The sequence below is a fragment of the Colossoma macropomum genome, unplaced genomic scaffold (assembly GCF_904425465.1).
Source record: "Colossoma macropomum unplaced genomic scaffold, Colossoma_macropomum, whole genome shotgun sequence".
Classification (NCBI taxonomy): Eukaryota; Metazoa; Chordata; class Actinopteri; order Characiformes; family Serrasalmidae; genus Colossoma; species Colossoma macropomum.
In genome coordinates, this window is record NW_023494791.1 from 17,986,517 (window position 1) to 18,008,693 (window position 22,177).

Genomic DNA, 22,177 nt, shown 5'->3' on the forward strand with positions numbered 1-22,177 from the left:
AAGCCAGTAAAGTAACCAATACAGTATGCTATTTCTTTAGCTGTGTATCTGCTTAGGAGCATGTAAGTTGGATACAGAGTGTGAAATGCACCGGCTTTTAGGGAGTTTAACAGTTCACAGGACAGCATTTAATTACAAACAAATCACATCAATGTTTTGCTTGCCAGCTTATCATTCACATCAATGTTATTTTTTATATTAGATTTTGTGCAGCAGCTCCTTTCTGACGACGTGACAATGCAGCCTTGGTACACCGTTCCATTTTACAGTATGAAATCCAAACATGGAGCGTTCCTAGAACAGTCCTACCGAGGACACACCTTTCTCTGCCGTAGCCTAGTTTTTGGAACGCATTTGATGTCATTTCTTTCATCATGTACCAAGATTTGATATCTTATTTTGTGGGGCTGACTACTGTAATTGTTTGCTTTGGCGTATTTTTCATTAACAGTACAAAACTCTAAACACAAAACTTAAAAACACAAACACAACCTCTAAAAACACACAAATCATTTCCAAAGCCAAATACTGCACGCAAAACTCTTTTCACAACTTGCATCAAGTGATATACACACACACCACTGAATGACTGGACCTAGAAACCAAATGCACACAGAAGTGCTCAAAGAAAAACTGCTGTCTTTAGTAGGTTTATGTCTTCTGTATTTTCAGTGTTACACAGTGCAGTAGAAAAATTGCAAACAAAACTAGCCTCTAGTGGCAAAACAAACAAAAAATTAATAAAAGCAAAAAATGGCTTCATGCATTATGCCATTTTGGTCTGGTCACAGCACATCACCTACATCACAAGCAGTTCTCCCTGGCTAAAGAGCGAGGGACATAAGGTCTGGAGTGGAGTATCCAGCCCTGAACATCACAGAGGGAGACAATCTCAAGAAAATGTCCTTAAGAGCACAAGGAAGGGAAGAAACACTGAACCGAAACTTAAAACAGAAACCCATCCTTCGGTCGGCCGCATCAGGTAGAGGGGCTAAGATAAATAAATAAGAATTTTGAGAATTACAGTAAAAGCAATGTCTTTACTGCAGAACTCAATTAAACAGAGAAGATCTGTAAGATAAATTAATAACTAATATTACCCCCTCCTTGTTCAGGTGGTAAATAAGTATAGCTTTTTGAATAGCAGAGTTTTTCAAATGAATATTAGACATTTTCTTTTTGAATGTTATGTTTAATGTAGGAGATCAGTGTGCAGTGCTCTGTAAAAATGTGCATTGTAAAAAAAGAGTGCAAAGCTGAAAATGTGCTTATGCTTTTGCAGGCCTGGTTTGGGAATCTGTTTTAGTGAGTAACAATTGTTACAATTGTAATTACATAATTTATATACATTTCAGTAGTATGATCAAAATTCATAGGTTATCCTGAAGTTTCTTTACTAACACAGTTTTATATATTTGTATTTTAAATTTATTTTAACAGCATGTAATAACACTCAGTAGTGTGTGTGAATTGAATGGCTCTTGTACTCATTCTGAGAGAAATGTTAACATGGTTTTGGCTGGAATGTTTGATTCTTGTTAAGCCCCATTACTGCACACTTTACAAGGTGTGAGGGTGTAAAGGATAGGTATGTCATGCTAAAAAAAATCCCATTGTATAGCAAGGCAGAATATAAGAATAAGCAGACATTATTTCTGTTAAGTGTAATAATATTGTTGAACTATTGTACTAACAGAAATATAAATCTTTATGTTGAAGCCTATGTTTGTGAGGCATTAGATTGGACAGTGCTGTAATCAGGCAGCTACAGATAACGTTGATCTTTATTGTATAGTGAGTAATTATCACTTTCAAGGTACCCTGTCATATTGACACTATTCATTAGCTTTTTGGCAGCCTTTGTTTAAGCGCCTTTGTTGAAGCAATCATAAAGGATCATTTCATTTTGGTGACACTGATTGTACTCATTTTCAAACAGGAGTTTTGAGAGAGCTATGGCCTTCTGTAGGTAAAATATTTAGTTGTGCTGCAGAGTACAATAAAACTGATATTTTGCTCAAAAACTCTGCTCATGCCAAGAAACCGCTTTACATGGAGTAGAACAGCTCATGGATGCCTCCTAGTGTACGCTTTTTGTCATTAGGAATATTTCATCAGATTGCTAAATCTGTCATTAAACTTTTAATCAGTATACACTTTACATACGGTGAAATCCATCAGTCATTGCACAGTGTCACAACTTTTGTTTCTTTGGCTCAGTGCTCCAGCATATTGGGTTTAAAATGACAATGTCTATGAGGTTAAATGCAGAATGTCAGCTTTAGCATGTGGGTGTTTATATTTGGTGAACTATCGGAATCACAGCCTTCTTTAAAAGCCCTCTCCAATGATATTCTCAACTGATTCTCATGTCGCTAACTATCATGTTAGCTAATTATCACGTTACGTGTCAGTGACATGTTACTAAAGATCCTTTTCAGACATAATTCAAATTCAAATGCAAAATGCATATTTATGTTTGCATTTATGCATATAATGACTGGAAAAAGTTAATATGGAAAAGCAAAGTTTTTTGACATTTTATTTAATGGTATTACTCTGACCTATTAAAAACAGAATAACAGTCACCCATTTGCAATTACATTTCCTCATTGTTGCCCCCCAGCTCTGCCAAAATTAAAATGTATTTACAATCCTGTTGGCAATTGCATTTTCACTGTCAACCACTCTTGTCATTCAAACATCGTGGGTGTAACATTGGGCGTGTTTTAAGAGGAAGTGATGAATAAGTCTAAACTTTGTCATTACTGGCTTATTAGCAACCACTGCTAGTGACATTTTAACATTCGCCAACCAGGCTTGTCCAAACTGATTCTCTGTTGTTTTGTGTGGAAGTGATTCTTGACCAGCTAGGAGATCTTGTGTTTGCACAAGCACCAGTGTCTTTCAGTACAGCAGGGTTTGTATAAACCTCACTGCTGATTGGGTAACACCTCTGATACACCCATGTAATGACAGATAATGTAACTCAAAGCCCATTGCACACTGTTTCGACGAAATCCGGAAACCGTAGCAAAATGATGTACAACGTTTTGAGATTGATCATGCCCCAGAACTCGAACTTGAATAACAGTAGCTCACACTCCCAAACACAGTGCCCAACCAAACTGTTCCAGAGGTTACGTAACGTCTATACATTAATGTCATATACTTGAAACTGCAACTGAAAACCTTTACTCACTGTTTAAGAACTAAATACAGCCCAGCTAAGCATGAACAAATAAGCATCATGGGATCCAACGTATGCCCTGATCCCACAGAATTGTCATTGGAAAAGTACAAATCTGTAACTTAGTAAATACAAGTTAACTACAGTGCAACTTGGCTAACAACAGTTGACATGTCCATTGGAGTAGTTATCAGCAGGGCTGGACTAGGAACTAAATCAAGCCCTGGACATTTGTGTGGACCAGCCCATTACAACCACGCCAAGCCTACTACAACAAGGTCAATCAGATCATCCTGCAACTCTTTTCAAGTGACTGCTGGCTTCTCTTTTACCTTCTTTATTACTAGTCTGAAAGAAGCCTTGCGTGGCACACATGAATTTCCATGAATTTTCCAGCTGCATATTATCGAACCAATTAGGCAGAATAATTCCATAACGCAGCAAGACATGACATTGATTTCAAAGCCCTGTACTGTCAAGACATCAGCTGCAGAAGTCTATTAACCAGGACACATACATCACTGATTAACCTGAGGAGGTGCACACATTATCAGAGACATTATAAAGGAGGAGGCAGGTCTCTTGTTGGAAAATAAATGGGAAAGCTCATAACGCTAAACATGTCATCTGTTTACAAAGAAAAAGAGCCACAAAAAGAGCCAATCAGCTTGCTGGTTTTGCTACAAGTGGAAAAAAAACCCTCTACTTGGGTTCAGTTGAAGAGATCCGTGCGATTGCAGTAGCCAGACCAAGCCAAAAAAACGCATTTGTGCATTTGCGCCAAACTATTTTAACTATTTTAATGCCAAACTACTGATGACGTTTCTGTCAGACTTTACCAGTCATTTCAAATATGTTTTCCAAACAGTAATGTGACCTTCAGTTTTGAGTTTTTAGGTCTCTCCCCATTCAAAAAGACAGGAGCATGGTCTTGTATGATTGAAATAACTGATGGCTGCTGAGTAAACAGACTTTCCCATCAGGACATATTAATTAGCTCTGAATAATAAAAACATTTTTATAATTATTGATTTAGTTTTGTTTTGGAAATAAAAGCATGAAAAGATATTTATAAATGTTTATATAACACCACTTTACACAAGCACACCCACACCAACTGTCTTTTCATCATCACAGTACACAGCTGCCTAATGGGAAGCACAATAGGTACACTGTTCGAAAATAAGGTTCTGTTCAGGTACATTTTTTATGAATCAAGTTGCAAACAGTGTAAATGTACCCTTACAGATACAACAGTGGGTTTAACGTCCAATTGTGTACCCTAAGTAAGTTTTTCCCAGGTAAAAAGTATATATTTGTTCCTTTCCGTGACCTAATGTTTCAAAACAGAACAATGAAATAAAAAGCCTGGAGACGAGACAGGGTGTGTGGAGTCAATACAACTTAGAAAATATGTTTTCAATGGAATATAGTACAACTATATTCCCTAATCAAAGGTACTGACATGTACCCTTGAGGGTACCGCCCCAGTGACAGTTTCATAACTTTTTACTGAGAGTGTAACTTTTAATTAATGCAGGGGAACCAGCTACAAGCATGTGAGCTTTTGGAAACTTGTGACAACCAGAATGTTCTCTAATATAGCGCAGTCATATTTTAATGAGCCAATGAAGTTAATTATGTTACAGTTCATTAATGTCTTTTTCTTTCTAATGATGATAGCTGTTTTTAAATGATGACATGATTTTTGTGTTGTTTGATAAAATAACTGATGGGGGTGTTCTTGTGCTCTGTGTGTGTGTTTAGGAAGTGGTGGTAAGATTATAAACAGCCAGCTATCACTTTTATATTACACACTGGAAATAACACACACAAACACATTTACACAGTTTATCTTTTTATAAGCTTTGCAGCCTATAAATAAACACAGGATCAGTGCTGATCGAAGTTTACAGAATCAGAATCAGAAGGAAACAATCACATACTGTTTATATCAAGGTTATGGCCATTACTGACCCCCACTGCAGCCTCCTCATATGTCAGTTTAAGTGAATTTTCAGTTTTATGTAGAATTTTTACTAGCAAATCTGTGAAGTACTAATTTGTGAATGAATATTTGAAGCTACACCATTGATTTAAACTAGCTTCATCAACAAGAATGATTTTATAAAACTTTTTGGCCCCATTTTATCTCAAAACGTTTTTCCTTCAACATGAAAAGGATTTCAGAACTTTTACATGTAGTGTGAATTTGTTATAGTTTTTATATTTAGATAACTAGCAGCAAAGCTAACGCTAAGCTACAGGTTCTAAACTGTTAGCCTTTAATTTTGCTACAAGATCAGCTTATTATGAATAACTGGTGTTAGCTGGCTCATTATGTCAGTTTGTGTGTCAAATTCAGACTATATATAAAAGTTATTTCAAAAAATAGGAAAATTACAAAAATTATTGCCGTTCTGTACGTTACAAAAGCATTGCTAATATTAGCCTCAGCTTAAAACCTCCACCATCAGCAGCTAAATCACTCACTTTGATCTAAAGTTCAGTAGCTGTTTGTGAACAAACTACTAGTGATGTGCGATTTGCGAGTAGTTCCTTTTGTACCGGTTCTTTTTGCTTGGTTCTTTTCAGTTGAAGCTGCCATTAGAAACTCACCTAACTAAGTTGATCTGGTTTATTTTTACCTAAACCTACTGCTAATTTTTCATTTAAGCTACTGTTATTTAGTAAATGTACAGCCTGTTCGTCCCTTATTTAGATAAAAGGATAAAAAGTAATGTTACAGCAACTAAATCAAATGATTCTCAATGGTCACCTATTCCTACATAAGTTCATATAGTATCTCATAATTATGACTTAGTGTCTTATAATGAGAACATTTTCTCATAATTATGAGATGCTAAGTCATTCTTATGATAAAATAAATCATAATTAGAACATGATCATTATTATTATAGACAATTTTTATTATAGATAATTATTATTATAGTTTCCAGTGGCAGAAACGTTTACTATTCTATTCAGAAAATATTAACAGTATCTAAATTACTGAAAATAACTAGTCTTTTTGGTTATAATTGAGTAAATGTTAGCCTCACATGTTATTACACTGCACTGTTTAATGCAGAAAGAAATGGTCATAGCCCTAATGATCCATCTAATAGCACAATGGTAATTCCTGCTTGTGCCCCGAATGAGATTTCTTAAGTTAGTGCTAAGATAACACATAAGAATTAAACTCTTTATATTTCACAAGGAACCATTTTGGAAAAAATGAATTGAACTTCCCAACAATAAGCCCTACTACTACTTTAAAAGGCTTTATTAATGTTTCCCACACAGGAGGATTAAAATTCAGTACACAGTCATTTGGGATATTATGATAATCATTCTCTTTTTTAACATTAAGGACAAAATTTGAAATTGGACAGTCTCATGCTTAATTTGGAGTGTAAACTATTTCTCATTCACTCCTCTGATAATGAGGCAGTGTATGATAAAGTAGTTAAATCCTTTAACATAACCAATAACTGTTAATTGGTATGTATGTTTTTTATTTGTGATTTTCCAAACCAGAACACAACAACTGTATAAGGAAAAAGCAGAAAAGAGAAAGATGAGGAAAATCAAAAAGCAGTGGAAGATGATGCAGGTACAACATTAACAGTCCACATCAGCTATTTATCAAACATTTAAGTAACCGCACCTGTATTAACCCAGTCATTTTGTATCTTATAGTCAGTAGGTCAACAGAGGACGGAGCACGAGAGAGAGAGCTACGGCCCCCACCCAGTCCCACAGCCTGCGGGTGCTGCAGCAACTGCTTCCACAAAATCACCCTTTTCAACAAGAGGGACAGAAACAGGGAGAGGCAGAGAGAGGAAGAACAGCTCCAACAGGTTCAGAGAGAGAGAAGAGAGATGGACCTGAACAAAAAGAAAAGAGAGCAGAAGAAAAAGGAAAAGAAGCAGAGGAAGCAGGAAGAGAAGAAGAAAATTTAGAGTGCCAGAGAGAGTCACGATGAGGAGGTGATGAGAAGAAAAATTGTGCAGAGAGACGAGAATCTAAAGAGAGAGCTGCAGGCGATGAAAGAGTGGCTGACACAGAAAGACAAACAGAGAGAGGAAAAAAGGAAGGTCACTAACCTGAAGACGGTGGAAATAGTCACTGTAAGTGTAAGAGAAGAAGTGAAGATGGACAGAGAAATTGAACAGCAGCATGAGGAAGAACAGCTGAAAGACAGACAGAGGGCCGGACAGAAAAGAACAGGCCGAACGGATGAAGAAACTGTTTCCTCACAGAGAAATGTTATTCAGGCCTGAAAAGGGAGCTCAGCATTGGAGTTCTGGAGAGAAAAGGAGAGAGCGCTGGCCAGGAGCCGGACAAGCCTGGAGAAAAAGAGACACTCCAGGGCTTTAGCTGGCTTGTTCCTCCACACGGAAGAGCCCTGCTCAATCTGAGCCAAGAGCAGCCTCAACTGTCCACTCCCTCGCCAACTGACCCCAGCACACATTCTAATACAGAGTACAGTGTGGGGGATAAGATTGACACTGTTGCACAGGAAGCCGGTCCACAGCCTCAGGCTTTCACTGACTCAAAAGCAGAAGATCAGGTTTCAGAGGCTCAGACCCTAGACTGATGGATCAGAGAGTGGACAGGCAGATAATACAAAAAACACAGTAGCTATTTTACTAAAATTAGTGAGACTGCAGTGGTCAGCAAATTGCTCTATTAATTATTAACTATTAATGCTCTATCAATTTTCCCAACTTTTGCTGCCAGCCGCAGTTGTGAAGTAAACTGTATTCAGATTTTTTTTTTTGTGAGCCATGAGCCAACTCACACAGAGGAGCTGGCTCAACTTTGTCTACTTGTTGGCCAAACTTCTACTAGATTAAATGATCTAACTGTATAAACTAAACATTTTACACTATGTACTGTTTCATGTCCTATTAAGTTAATAATTCTTAAAGCTTCCCTGTGTTCACCTGTATGCATGCATGAATGGATTACACCAGAAATCAATTTCAAAACAATGTTTTCAATTGTCTAGACAAAATATCCAGAACTTGCACACAACTCATACACAACCATGGGAACGGTAAGTACACAGGTAAATAAACAGTTACAATAGTGTTTACAAACACAGTACAAACTAAACTGGTGTGTGCAGCACACTGCTGTGATTATCTGTTTACATTCACAGGCCACTTTATTAGGTATCTAGCTACCTTGTATCTAGGTTCATTTGTAGTTAATCTGCTTCTCTGCATAATTTGTTACTCTCTATTCATCAATGATCAGGACTCCCACAGCACCACCACAAAGCAGCTATTAGTACTATTTTATTCACGGCACTACAGTGACACTGCCATGGTAGCACTAGTACTAGTGTATAAGCATTATTTTTACACACCGCAGTGTCACTGCTGGACTGTGATTAGTCCACCAACCAAAAATATCCAAACAAGCATCCTGTGACCAGAAAATGACCGCTCGTTAAGAACTAGAGAACGACTAAAGCAATATGTGCAGCAACAGATAAACAGATCAGCTATCGTTACCTTTGCATCTACAAGGTGGGAAAACAAGGTACAACTCGTACCAGCAAAACACGCCAACACGCCACCACCACGTCAGTGTCACTGCAGTGCTGAGAATGATCCACCTCCCAAATAATACCTGCTCTGTGATGGTCCTGAAGAAGAGTGAAAGAGGGCTAATAAGGTATGCAGAGAAACAGATGGACTACAGTCTGTTAGATGTACCTTTAAGAAGCGGCCAATGAGTGTACATGTAGAGTCTGTGGGGGAGAGTGAGAGACAAACAGCAAGAGAACGAACACATCTGACACATCATTAAGGACATATGCAGCTGGCCATTCCGCAGACCACATAACTTGAGTCAAAGAGTACTATGTTTTCCACATTCATAAATACATTTTTCACAGTATTTCTGCACGAATTTTAAGCCATGGTGGACGGAAAATTCTTGAGTGTGGAGGAGAGGCCACTGAAATACAGGCTAAATCTGACATCTTTCTTGAAGCACTGTTCAAGTGGGTTTGGAATGTAATTTTTCAGACATTTTATTTTAAATCAGAGATGACAAAAATATCTGAAAAATTATACTTAAGCTCTGTGGCATAAAAACAGTTGAGTATGTCCCTGAAGTATAGATGTCAAAACATTCAGTGTTTCTTTTTTTTTTAAATATGGGCATACATGAGATCAAGCCAACTGTGTATGAGACACTGTTTTGCAAATTAACTTGATAAACAGCTATGTTTTCTATGACTACTAGAGGATTTTCACTGTAAACAAATACAAAACTGGATAAACTGCTGTTTTTCTAATACATGATTAAATACATGATTTTATTTTATATTATGTTAAACATGGGCCCTTTCTGGGATGTACATTGGATCCCACTTCAGCAAAAGGTGCATTTTTAAACCCACCTATGGTGGTAGTAACCTAAGAGGTTATACAGAGACTTTTAATTGGTTCCATCATGAGCTTATGTGGGTATATTATGATCATAATGCTTTGTTTTGCATGCATTCATTTTCACCAGTGCAGAATCCCTTAAACAAAACAAAAAGCAAAAACATTTAGAACATAGTCAGACTGTTTATTGTGCATCACAATTTTAAACATTTTCAAAGTAGAAAAATTATTAATGCACAAAAGCAAATACACAAAACAGAAATGTTTTGGTCTACTGTAGATAAATCTCATACAATGGCTAGTGAATACACTAAAGTTATAACAAACAACATTTTCTTCTGAGGAAAGAGGAAAAGCATTCAGCTGTCATTTAACTACTTCTTTAACTGATTTCCAGCTGTTTTTGTGTCAAACTGTACAACAAACCCCATACCTGACAGTCTGGAATAACACCACAATCAGCTTTTCCGACTCTGCAGACTGCATGTGCTCGGTCACTTTGGAAGCTGTTCCTCTGAAAGCAGTCACAGAACTCCAATAACAGCTTGTCTGGAATAGATGGTTTTACTTTTGAAACTGAATAATGAGGCAAAAACTCCACAACTGCAGCATCTGTAAACAACATGAAAGTTTTTGTTCTAACAAACATTAAGAAACCCATAATCAAAATTAAGCTACTTACAGGTTGAACTATGTAAAGCACTCCTGACAATAAACCCTCATATGAGCCAGGAAATATCACCTCAGTTTAACAACCACAGCACCCGTTTTTAAACTGTTTTCTAGTTCTACTGACTTACACAGAAGGTTGATGTGTGTGCAGATGAGAGGACATGCTACTGCTGTCACAAGTCCAGAGCAAAGGCCCTAGGCCCGAGCTAACGCGCTAACCGCGAACTGTACCGTGTACGCTAAACGCGCTGTACCATTATGGCAAAACACTTGAAAATCACAGGCTATTCCTTTTAAAAGCTCAGGGTTGTTAGCTAACGTTAGCTCACGGTTAGCACTTCAGCTCGGAGCTAGCGCATTAGCTCGGTTTAGCTCTGAGCTTACGCGCTAACTGCGAGCTAACGTTGCTAACTAGCTAGCTACTCTAAACGCTAAAAAGGAATGTTAACATTAGTCAGGAAGAATTAGCAATGAAGGAAAACGTAACTAAACCCTGAACTGATAGCCATTTCATTAACTCAAGCTGTGCTAGCCTGTGCTTTTCAAGTGTTAATGCCAAAATGGTATTGCTAGCTAACTATAATTTTTATTTTCTGTACTGGAACCATAACATTTGAAATAGTTCATCTTTTGAACTAAACTTACACAAAACAAATTATGTTAATATATATAAATATGCTTTTTAAAGTATATTACTGACCTTAATGTCCTTTTCCATTTGTCTTCTCTTCAAACCTAGCTGCTGGCTTGTCCTTTTGAAAATGATGAACTTGGGCAGGAAAATTAGTTAAATTAGTGGTTTTAACCCTTAAATGGTAAGTGTCGGCTGTTTTCTGTAACTTAAGTAATGGGCCACTTACCACGTGCCAGACTGGGGCCAACAGTACTGAATAAATCAAAGGAGCATTGATCTGCCGCAGCATAAACGTGTGGCCCTCCTCCTTCATCCACACTGTTGGGCCACAACATTCATGCCAGAATTGGCACTTGAACGTAGATACGAGTAAAAAATACACAGCTGTCCAGCATCTGGCCCAATTCTGGGCCACATGTCTAACATTTTTCCTGAAGTCAACGAACACTCGCTGATGAGAGCCAGGATCAGCCCAGAACTGTCTTTTTCCACTCAAACAAGACTCCTATCTCTTGGAATGGGGAGAGACTTCTTAACTGAAACTACAAGCCAAATTAACGTATAAAAACATATTTGAAATCATTGACAAAATCTGACAAAAACTGCATAAACTGTATGTACCGTTTAGTACAAATAACACAAAACAGCGATTTTAGCTTGTTCTGGTTACTTCGCATGCGCAAGTCACACAATGCAGGAGGGGACGCTTTCACGTCAACAGACGCCATGTTGAGCGCTACGAACTTTATTATTCACTTTCCAACCTGTGACCGGTCTCTTTAATAACGTCCTTGCTTAGAAAACGTGACTCTCACAAGTGAAACCTTCGTTTCCAAAGTAACCTCAGTGAACTTGCTTGTTTATCAGAGTTGACTAAACGATAACATTCTCTTTTGAGCTGAACGGCCAACGGTAGAACTGGAAGGTTACAGTAGAACTTATTCGGGTTGTCCTGAAGTTAGGACTGTAAAGTATGTTTTCTAATCTGGAGATAGGATAAGATTATGAAAACTTGTCCTAATTTCGGTACTAACTGAAATTGACTAAACAGTTAAGATTGCAGAGTTATATTTCTAATACAGCTCCAGTTACTTGACCGCCCACCTCTGCCGCCAGTTCTCTCACTCAGTACTTCTTTGTAACGTAAAGCGCTCCCGGTAACGCTGCCATGGAGACGGCACTTCGAAACAATTAAACATGTTTCCGTTTAATCTGTCGAATTAAACCCAGTGTGACTCCACCAGGATGGAAGAAGCGATTAAAACGGTAAGAAAATACCGTTACGCTTCAATCATTTAGGAGCCGTCATGGCGGAAAGCTGTGCTTTTGTGCTCAAATAACGCAAGTTTAGTTTCGAATGTACCCTTATCCTGCGCCCCCCGCCCCTCTCTCCTTTCGTGGGGTAAAGCCAGGCTGCGCCCCCTGCAGTTCGTGGCTGGGGTAGCGGCCGTAACGCCGGTAAGTTTGTCTGCAGGCCTGAGATAGCCTACCTTTCTTTAATCGCAGGGTGAGGACATACTGTACGATCCTCATAAAATATTTTGGTATCATATGTTTTCAAATGAATTGTTTTTAAACCCATTCTTTTTTTTCTTGGCGCAAATGAAACCTTTTTATGAAAATTATTGAAATAATCTTATACTAATTCCAGGCACATGTTGCAGACTTGCTTTATAGAACATAGTAGACATACAATCAGCATTGTGAAGTGGGTATCACATATTTAAAAAAAATGCCCATATGTATAAGTTTATGACAAAATGTAAAACTACATTATTTCGCAGTCATTTGAATGTATTTTCAGAACTGAGTTGTGTTGATATTGTGAATGTCCTTAATTACTACCCTTCCAGGAAGTATTTGGTTAATATTAGTGTTCATCGGAATTCATAAACCATTCGAGCACGTGTAGCTTCATACTTGAGCAGGACTGAAATGGCCCACCATTTGCGGGAAGGGCTACGTGTTGTTTTTGGCGTTTGCTAGCAACAGCCTGCGCGGGTTTTGGTGATGGGGGTGGGGTGGGGAGTCAAAGGTCCGGATCACATTCACACACCCTGCCAAAGACCCTAAAATTCCTGCATACGTGCACTCACATCTTACTGACTTAGAAGTAAGAAGTGGCTCTTCAACAACGAAGGAAGTTCACACTTATTGTGGAATAGAAGTACTAAAGATTCAGAGCACAGTGCAGCGCATTCTTGCACAGCAAGCACTGTTTAGTATCTTGACCTTTTATAACTTTAGTAGTGTTTTTTCTGAGTATTTCACCACTGCTAGATCTACTATTTTATAGTTACATTAATGTTTTCTACACCACGAGCCAGTGACAAAGAGATGAGTGTAACCTAAACGCTTAAGTGTTGTTATTTCTGTGAAACAATGACTTAAGTAGAAGGACAAAAGTATCAGGACAAAACATACTTGAGTTCCGTGCTCCCTGTAGACGCAGCTGTTATCAGGAACTTAATCGTTTCGGGCTCTATTCTTCCCTTTTAGAGCACTCTTTATCTAAAGTAAAATTATAACGCTTCAAAGTCAGAGGTCAAGTATCAGTCTCAAAGCAGGCCAGATGCTGTCACCAACGCAACATAATGAAATTGAACAAAAAAGGAATTAGTAAATGTTAATGATTCAAATGAAGCTGAATAAAAAGTAGATTACTCTTATGATAAACGTACCCGAGAAGCAAAATCGATTTAAAAATACTTTAAAAGGTACGAATACATCACAATTGTACGATTTACCCAACTATATGTACTGAACTAGTACATATAATTGAGTAAATTTAACTTCAACGCAGCTCTTTGAATAAATTAGTGATTTGAAACGTAAATAAATACAACCAGTATGCCTGAGTGGTGTTATTTGTGAACCTCCAGCTCGTTCTTTACTAGTTTACTTCGTTCTTTTTTTCTGTAGGTTAAAAAGTTTACACGTTTCTGCCAAATGTGCTTCTGACTAAAACACACCGCCCCCAATCACCCCGTCACCCCACCAGTCAACCAGATGTTCTAGCACGTTTGGAGCTTTTGCTCAAATCATTTTTAAAGTCTAATGAACTTCGTAGGTCATGAGGTCGAAACCAAGCAGAATGGGTTTGTCCAGTGTAGTGAGACGGACGTAAGATTTGTGGTATAATAATCAGTGCAGCCTGTTTTACCCCCCACTGATGCGTATTTTCGGTCAGTTCAGGGTGAAAACAGTCAATGGCCCAACAGCGTCTCCAGGCAGGATGGAACGTTGGGAACGTGCGCTGAAAACTGATTGGCTGAAAAATGTGAGGGGCGGGGCTTCCATCCGCTCAGTATAAATAAGTTTTGATTCGCCATACTCTGAGCTACGCTTCTGGACTGCACCGTAAGCTTGAGGCCTGCTTTGGCACAGCACTACTTAACTTACCATGAACTGCTCAGCGTCCGAGTCTGGTGATTCAAAGCGTCTGTCATGGGGAAGAGTGGTACAAAAACTCCTCGACTTCAACCACGTCGCCGATGCAACATCAATCGACAGCTCTGAGAAACGAGATTCAGGTATTTTGCTATTTTAATTCGCATGTTGTGAAATTATTGGGGCTCTCAAGTTACAAACAGTGTTTTGTTAGATTACGTCTAAAAAAATTTGCAAATATTTAAAAGATCGACTAAAACACCAACTCCTCCTTTTTTCAGAATGTTCATCGGTGGTTTCAATAGAAGACCCTTTTGAGGAGGCGCTGTGTGCTGAGACTCTGGATAATCTCTCTGAAATTCTTGGCGAGGCCAGTGCCAGAGCCCTGGGATGGTCTAGGCTTCTTGTTCCTCATCAGTTACTGGAGCACATTAGACAGGAGCTCCTCCACCTGGCTGCTGGAGAACCCTGCGGTCTGAGAGGGGCTCTAATAGACCTGTGTATAGAGAATGGCGAGTCCTATCAAAACGTCGGACAGCTGTCTGTGGATCACTGTACTGTGCCAACTTTCCACGTCACTTTTTTGCTGCGGCCAGATCTTGGAGGACTGTGGCCAAAGTTTACCAGAAGGCTTAGCAATTCCATCAGACTGAGTACAGGCTTCACGGCGGTCAAAAGGAAGCTTTACAGCTCAGCTGAAGTTTACATAGAGGAATTGTGACCCGAAGATATTGATCACAGAGGGCACAAGGACTTTGCATTTTTTTTTCTTATTTAAGAAAATGTTTTCAAATTTGTATATATGGGTTTTACCATATGCTTCACTGGCAGAAATACCAACTCAGGTCAAGCAATGCTAGGAATGTATTTATAAAACGTCCATTGTTGGACGAATGGCAGCTTTTTAAACTTCCTTAAAAAGGACATTTTTATTATAAGACTTATTTTATGAATTTTTGAATACTAAAGTGCCTTGGTTATGCTGGAACATTGACACAAAATAAACTTATGTTTTCACTATTTGATGGAGTATGTTTATATTTTGTGTTTGAGATCAAACCATGCCATCAAATGTATTTTGAATCTGAGCATACTTAATTTGACTGATACATTTGTGTTTTCAATTCACTTTAATATTATGCTTACATGGTAAACATTACAGGATTAAAGTAAACTGTAAATTACTGTATTAATCTACATATACAGAAAGACAATTTTAATATTAAATCAGTCATATTGTTCAGACTAACACAAATAATTCTTATAAATTAAGTGAAGTACAATTTGTATGGAGTAATTGGCAACTAATGATGCACTTAAACATTTCAGAAAACTCAAATGTGAGGCTTTTCCTCTTAAACAAGATTAAGGCCCAAATACAGGCATACTCACACATCGTCTTCCATTTTGCAGAAATAATGTGTAATATATAAAGATAATTGTATATTGAGATAAGAAGCATTGCTCTTGATAATAAAATAAGATGCAGATCTGGGATGATTCAATTTTAATAAATACAGATCAAAATTCTTTCATTAATCTCAAATGCTTATTAAAAAAAAACAACAAGCAAATCTACAGTGAACAATGAATTAAATAAGGAATGGCAACAACTTAAATTTGAATTCACCAAGTTCTTGTTGTCAAATAATACAGGTCCAAAGAAATACTAAAAATCTTGAGTGGCTCAGATAACCCAAATACAGGGTACTAAGAATTGCTTACAATGGAATTGGGGTGCACAGACTGAAAAGAAAAGCATTAAGCTAGTAGCATAGCTTACCATTCAAAATACAGTTACATAATGTTTTGTGTACCTCCAAATCCATAATATATCACCAGTTATTTTCAAATGAATTGTTTTTAAACCCATTTTTCAGATTTCAGCAATATCTATCCAATGATGTGCAAATTCGCCAACATCATAAGGGAGAGGAAAGACAAATGCGAGCCCACCGCCGCACGGATACAGACTATTTTTGCTTTTCCTGGTGCAAATTCCCACTCTACTTTCAGTGAAAGTTTGGTGAGAGCAGAATATGTCTATACTTGGTCACCTTCAAAACAGACGTTCACTGGACCTACATGAATACACGAAAGCAAAAAAGAGTCAGATAAAACATGGTATTTACGGGAAAACACATTGAAATGCACAAACTATTAAAGTTAAAAAAATGCTTAATATTCAGTAAAACTGAATATTATCTCTAAATCCTCTAAATGTCTGTGTTCTAACAAAAGCTTAAAACAACAGATATTTAAGTTTCCTCCTAAACATTTAACTGACACCAAAATTCCCTTAGTTTTGGGAGTCCACTTCACTTAAATATACATTTTCATTAAAAAGGCATATTTTGAAAGCAATTCAGTTATGATCACTTGCTTACATAGATTTTTAAAAATAAATTCTTAATCTGGTTGTCTGACTCTACCGAAATGAAAAGTTTCATAACTTACTCTTGACTCTCAGTGTCCATGTAACAAGACTTGAATGTCTGAGAGCTTTGAGCAGCTGGGTGTTCCCATTTTCTGCGCCCTTTGGTAAAGGTCTGAATCTCCAAAATAACGTGCTCGATACAACAATCCTTCCTCTGCAAGTAGAAACACATAATTTCAGTCCCCAAGCTTCAAATCTTCAAGATAACATAAAATAAACTGCATGCATTCTTTACTTATCTTTATGACTGCAATTATTGCAAACTAAATACTAGCCACTCAGCACTGTCAAATATCTCAACACACCTGAAGAAGAAGCTAAATGGTCTATCAAAGCACATCTATGCAGATGTCCATTTGGGTGGTACACTGTATAGCATTGGAAGAAAGACATATGGTCTCTCACAGTCCTTCCTTACTAATGAAAAAAAGTCAGTTACATCACATGGCATAATAGAGACTTAAGCCATGGTCACACCGGATTGCAGTCTTGCTGTTTTTTGTCGAGCAAAACCACAAGGTGACATTAACTGTAACCAGAAGCAAATTCCTTTTTTATGTTCTCATATTGTTTCAAAATCAAGTGAATTGGCTTTTTCTTGCCAGGCAAATTTTACTCATGTTTGGTGTGACCGCTGCTACACAGCTGTCAGTACTTTTACTGGATGCTCCAAGAGTGAAAAACATATAAACAATTAAAAACTATGCAAGTTTGACAGGACTTACTCTGTTGTTTTTCTTTCCAGCAATTGTTTCTAAGGTTGGAAATGTAGTCCTCCTCCACACTCTGTTCAATGTTCTTTAGATTTATTCCGCTATATTCCTCTGAAAAGTGGTCACCCACATAGTAAGGCACCTTCAGAGTAGCGGTTTGTCGCCTGTTTGTGTGGCCTGAAGATCTGCAGAATATTAAATGTTAAATTGTTAGGAATTTTGAAGAACATTGGTCAAATGTTAATCCTTTCTTAAGCTAATCACTTTTTATTTTAACAATAGTAACTGAAGGTGTGTAACTGAGGTTGAAAACAAAGTGCTGTTTATAAAACATGTCAGGCAGTGCAAACTTACGGACTGTGGCTAAGACTGTAGGGAGGGCTGGACACCATCATTTGACTGAGGGCTGAAACTATGATGAGGATGAGGATGGGCATCAGCTGAACAAACAAAGCAAGGCTTCCCTAGTTCATAAATAATAAAACATAGGAAGTTGTTATATATAGTTCTGTTGTTACGCATGGTTAAGAGCATTGTAAGAATCTGTGAAATTGCACACAGAAACCCACTTTCTTGTACAAACATTTGTACAGTTTGGAAATATGCATACAATGTTATTTGATAATGTTCATTACAAGTTATAAAGCATTTCCAGTGTACAGCCACTTACATCTCTCTGCTGTTCTCTTCGTTCTTGCCTGTGGTTATGCCCAAATCTCATCCTGCCATTACTGTAGACATGGACATTACCTAGGAAGAATGCAAAAAAATGATGCAAATTAAATATGCCAATGATTATCATATGGCAGCTGAGTTCCTCAAAGCTACACACAGGCATTTGTAAAGCCATTTTAATTTACATTAAACTTATGATACCTAATATTACCGCATTTATGTCCTACTTACTAGATGGAAATCCACCTCCAAAGAACATGTTGAATAGATCCTCAGGGGAAATATCTGCCTCAAAGCCGCGATGAGAATGGCCATGGCGTGATTGGTGGATTTTCTCTTCCCCATAAAGGTCATACTGCTTCCGCTTCTCAGTGTTGCTAAGAACCGCATATGCATTTCCTATAGCTATGACCAAAATGGTGGTAAAAACAAAAGATGTTGCTTAAAACTGTCAAATCTAGACATTCCAAATGGCAAAAAAGGTTAAAAGATTCAAAAGCAAAATTTTTACCTTTAAATGCCTCTGTAGCACCAGGTGCATGATTTTTATCAGGATGGAATTTCAAAGCTAGTTTTCTGTATGCTTTTTTCAGGTCATCTTCCGAGGCATCTTTGCTGACTCCAAGAATTTCATAATAGTCTTTGCACTTTTTTATCCTAAATGAAAGACATATAACAAGACAAGGCAAAACATAAGTGACCACACAAGGAAGTACATCTGATTCAATACATTTGGAACAGTATTGGTAATCAAGATTAAATGCTCTTGCAAAAAATCAGAAAAAATAAAATACAGCCAAACAAACACACCTTTTGACTGCATCCAGCTGATCTGGTGTGTATGACTTGGCTCCATCTGTGGCACTTTCTCCCGAGGTCTGGTCTCCAGCATGGTTAGTTCTGTGCCTTACTCCAGCGCCGTCACTTTCTCCACAGTAATCATCACTGACATGTGCTTTTCCATTCTGAGCTATAGATTCTAATAAACCTAAAAGGACAATTTCAGTGAGGCAAGTATGTCCAAGCCACTACGAGAATCTTTTATACACTAACGCTCACTTGGAAAATGGACACACTAACGTACAGGAAGTCTCCAGGAGGACAGTGTTTACAACATAAACAAGGAAGCGAGCGCACATTCATCATTCACATTCAAACATTCATCTAAAAAGAAAGGCATTTTATCAGCACAGCAGCTTAGCTCGAACGTCTGGCTGCTGGTGCAGTACTAGCTGAGACCATGTCAACACACAAACACGAACTAGAAGAGAAAAGCGTAAAAAGACGGTCGAGGTCCATAACGCGCAAGAAGAAGCTGACGTTAGCTATGTGGTAACGTTAGCCAGCTGGGTAGCTAAGCTAACGTTAGCTAGATTTGCTTCTCAAGTGGCCTCTTATCTGGCTTGCTGTGACATTCGAGACAGATATTCACTTACGTTTCGCCTTCTCAGTAGGAAATAACTTCTGCGCCTTCTCCAGAAACCTCCTGGCTCTGTCGGGCTGGTTGTCTCTCAGCGCTGTGAGAGAAATCTCGATGCAGCGCTCCGCTTCGTCCTTGTTTGATTCCATTGCGACAGCGGAACTCCACTGGCTCTGAGGCGCCGCGTAATGACGTTGCTGAAAACTGGGAGCGAAAATAAGGCGTCATGGTCTGTGAGCTACTGCACTGCACTACGCGTGAAGAGGTAGAAGATTGCGGGGTCATTTTTATTTCTCCTGAAGTTTACTGTGTCCAAAAATACTGAAACATTTCTTAGACACAAAGGCTGTTTGACTGACCGGGTGTAGTGTATCTGTATTACCGTGAGGACTGGTTTCCAAGACTCAGACTAAGCCAAGAAAGACCTAAAGGGGATTTTCAATGGTGAATCAATATCGACTCTTCAGTTTACTCCAAGCTTACCAGCCTATATTGTTTTAACATTTAAACGTATCCTTAAAATGCGTATGAGTAAGATACTCTCAGCGCTGTTGCAGCGTGCTGGTGACTTAGTGAGAGCACCTGTTAGCTATGCAGCAGTTAGTTGCAGTTCAGTTTCTGCAACCAGCACTGAAAAGAAAAGAAGAGTAAAGCAGCACAGATCTCCAGGTTGGGAGACTCTGTCCTGGGAGGAAAGGTTAGCTGATACTGTGACTCCTCTTTGGAGACTGAGCTATGAGGAGCAGCTCCAGTGGAAACAGGAACAGCAGCACAAAATCTTACTTCAGATGTCAAATGTGGTGGGCACATGCAATAAGGGGGAGCTCACTTTTCCTCTACTGCCTATAGTTCCCTCACCAGTGAGGGATGGGTACCGCAATAAATCAACATTCTCTATCAACAGAGGAGTAGATGGAAATCCAAAGACTGTAGGACTTTACATAGGCACTGGGAAAGGTCGAAACATTGTCTGTGTTCATGGGGACCATCTGCTTAACATGCCATCAAAGCACAAATTGGTGGGAAGGTGTTATGAAGATTTTATACGTGCCTCACCACTGATGCCCTGCATTTTGTTTCATGATGGGGGGCACTGGAGAGAAATTACAGTGAGAACAAACTCTGCTGGTAGCACTATGGCTATAGTGTACTTCCATCCACAAAATCTGACTCCTGAGGAGATAAGTGTCCATAAAGCAGCTCTAGTAGAGTACTTCACAAAAGGTCCTGGGGTCGTTTGCCAGCTGGACTCTCTTTATTTCCAGGAAAGTGCCATGACCCGATGTAGTCACAAAGAGTCTCCATACCAGCTTCTGCATGGGGTACCACATATCTACGAGGAAATCCTTGGCTTCAAGTTCCGCATCTCTGCAGATTCCTTCTTTCAGGTGAACAGGGGTGCAGCTGAGGCCCTGTATAACACTGTAGCAGAGCTGAACAAGGCCTGTGGGAATGGCACTCTTTTGGATGTGTGCTGTGGGACAGGAGCTATTGGTATCTCATTATCCTCAAGAATGAAGAAGGTCATTGGGGTTGAACTCATTGAGCAGGCTGTGGAGGATGCAAAACATAATGCAGCACTAAACGGCATTCAGAACTGTGAGTTTCTCTCAGGAAAAGCAGAGGTTATTCTTCCGAAACTGATGCCCACCTTGTGCTCTGATGGGGGGCTTACAGCTATTGTGAATCCTTCTAGGGCAGGCCTGCATTATAGAGTGATCCGTGCCCTGCGCAACCACTCAGATATACAGAGACTTATCTACATATCCTGCAAACCAGAAGGAGAAGCAATGAGGAACTTCAGGGAGCTTTGTGGGAAACCAGATTGGCAGAAGAAGCTCACTGGAGAGGCCTTTACACCGACTATAGCTGTCCCAGTGGACATGTTTCCTCACACACCTCACTGTGAATTGGTGCTTGTCTTTGAACGATAAACAAAACCTCATCCCTGATCAGGAAAAAAATAAATCAACAGAATGTTTTAGAACAAAATTGCTAACGAATGTTGGTTGACATATGTACATGTTAAACAAAGACTGGAAGTGTTACTGGTAATTTTTACGAATTTTGCAGTTTAACATGTTTAGAAGGACTATGATTTATCTCTTCATGTTTTATTTACTATGTCATTTCCTGTATTTTTATGAAAATCCCACACAATTTATTGTGTAATACATTTAATTACATACATGTTTCAAAGAAAGCCAACGCTCTAAAGTTGTTTAGAGTGGTCAAGTTTCATTGTGGCTGCATAAAACCTGTTTCTTTAGTCTAGAATGCTGATCCCATGTGTTTTTCATTTGGTTTGAAAATGTATATGCATGTTCAGCATAACCACTACACATAGTAGCAAAAAAGTAAAAGTTTGATTTTCTACTGACATTTGACAAAACATGAGTAATGTGTATTATATAGAGTTTGCTTTGCACCCTTTGCAACTTTGCCAGAAAAAAGGCTTGACTTTCATCAAATCGTTTTACTTCAAATTTACTTAAACATAATTGATACTTTAGAATTCAGAACTTAGAATTGGGTTCTATGGGCATATAAAAAGTTGTTTGACACCTTACGTACATGACATCAATGAAAGGTCATTTTAAAACAGGGGTACACACCTCAGGTCCTAGATGGCC

The 22,177-nt window shown here is 38.5% G+C and overlaps 3 protein-coding genes across 3 annotated transcripts; 2 read left to right on the forward strand and 1 right to left on the reverse strand.

The window, feature by feature from the left end:
* Positions 1 to 14,261: 14,261 nt before the first annotated feature.
* LOC118810448 (DNA damage-inducible transcript 4 protein-like) lies at positions 14,262 to 15,896 on the forward strand. The gene is made up of 2 exons (XM_036574210.1): positions 14,262 to 14,442; positions 14,581 to 15,896. Exons 1-2 carry the CDS (start codon positions 14,313 to 14,315, stop codon positions 15,018 to 15,020), a joined length of 570 nt encoding a protein of 189 aa, XP_036430103.1. The 5' UTR covers positions 14,262 to 14,312; the 3' UTR covers positions 15,021 to 15,896.
* Positions 15,790 to 19,716, reverse strand: dnajb12a (DnaJ heat shock protein family (Hsp40) member B12a). Its single transcript, XM_036574208.1, has 9 exons — positions 19,561 to 19,716; positions 18,935 to 19,112; positions 18,636 to 18,781; positions 18,356 to 18,529; positions 18,120 to 18,199; positions 17,804 to 17,913; positions 17,462 to 17,634; positions 16,757 to 16,890; positions 15,790 to 16,380 (listed from the first exon to the last, which is right to left on the reverse strand). Exons 1-8 carry the CDS (start codon positions 19,691 to 19,693, stop codon positions 16,766 to 16,768), a joined length of 1,119 nt encoding a protein of 372 aa, XP_036430101.1. The 5' UTR covers positions 19,694 to 19,716; the 3' UTR covers positions 15,790 to 16,380; positions 16,757 to 16,765.
* Positions 19,717 to 19,761: 45 nt separating this feature from the next.
* On the forward strand, positions 19,762 to 21,896 carry trmt2b (tRNA methyltransferase 2 homolog B). The gene has a single exon (XM_036574207.1). It carries the CDS (start codon positions 20,066 to 20,068, stop codon positions 21,476 to 21,478), a length of 1,413 nt encoding a protein of 470 aa, XP_036430100.1. The 5' UTR covers positions 19,762 to 20,065; the 3' UTR covers positions 21,479 to 21,896.
* The last annotated feature ends 281 nt before the right edge of the window (positions 21,897 to 22,177 follow it).

Bases quoted from the DNA above. Each gene is read 5' to 3' on its own strand.
- LOC118810448 (XM_036574210.1), top strand. From the start codon at position 14,313: ATGAACTGCTCAGCGTCCGAGTCTGGTGATTCAAAGCGTCTGTCATGG. The intron at 14,443-14,580 runs GTATTTTGCTAT...TCCTTTTTTCAG, and splicing joins CTCTGAGAAACGAGATTCAG to AATGTTCATCGGTGGTTTCA.
- dnajb12a (XM_036574208.1), bottom strand. From the start codon at position 19,693: ATGGAATCAAACAAGGACGAAGCGGAGCGCTGCATCGAGATTTCTCTC. The intron at 18,200-18,355 runs GTAAGTAGGACA...CATTCTTCCTAG, and splicing joins TGGAGGTGGATTTCCATCTA to GTAATGTCCATGTCTACAGT. The intron at 17,914-18,119 runs GTAAGTGGCTGT...TTTATGAACTAG, and splicing joins GAAGAGAACAGCAGAGAGAT to GGAAGCCTTGCTTTGTTTGT.
- trmt2b (XM_036574207.1), top strand. From the start codon at position 20,066: ATGCGTATGAGTAAGATACTCTCAGCGCTGTTGCAGCGTGCTGGTGAC.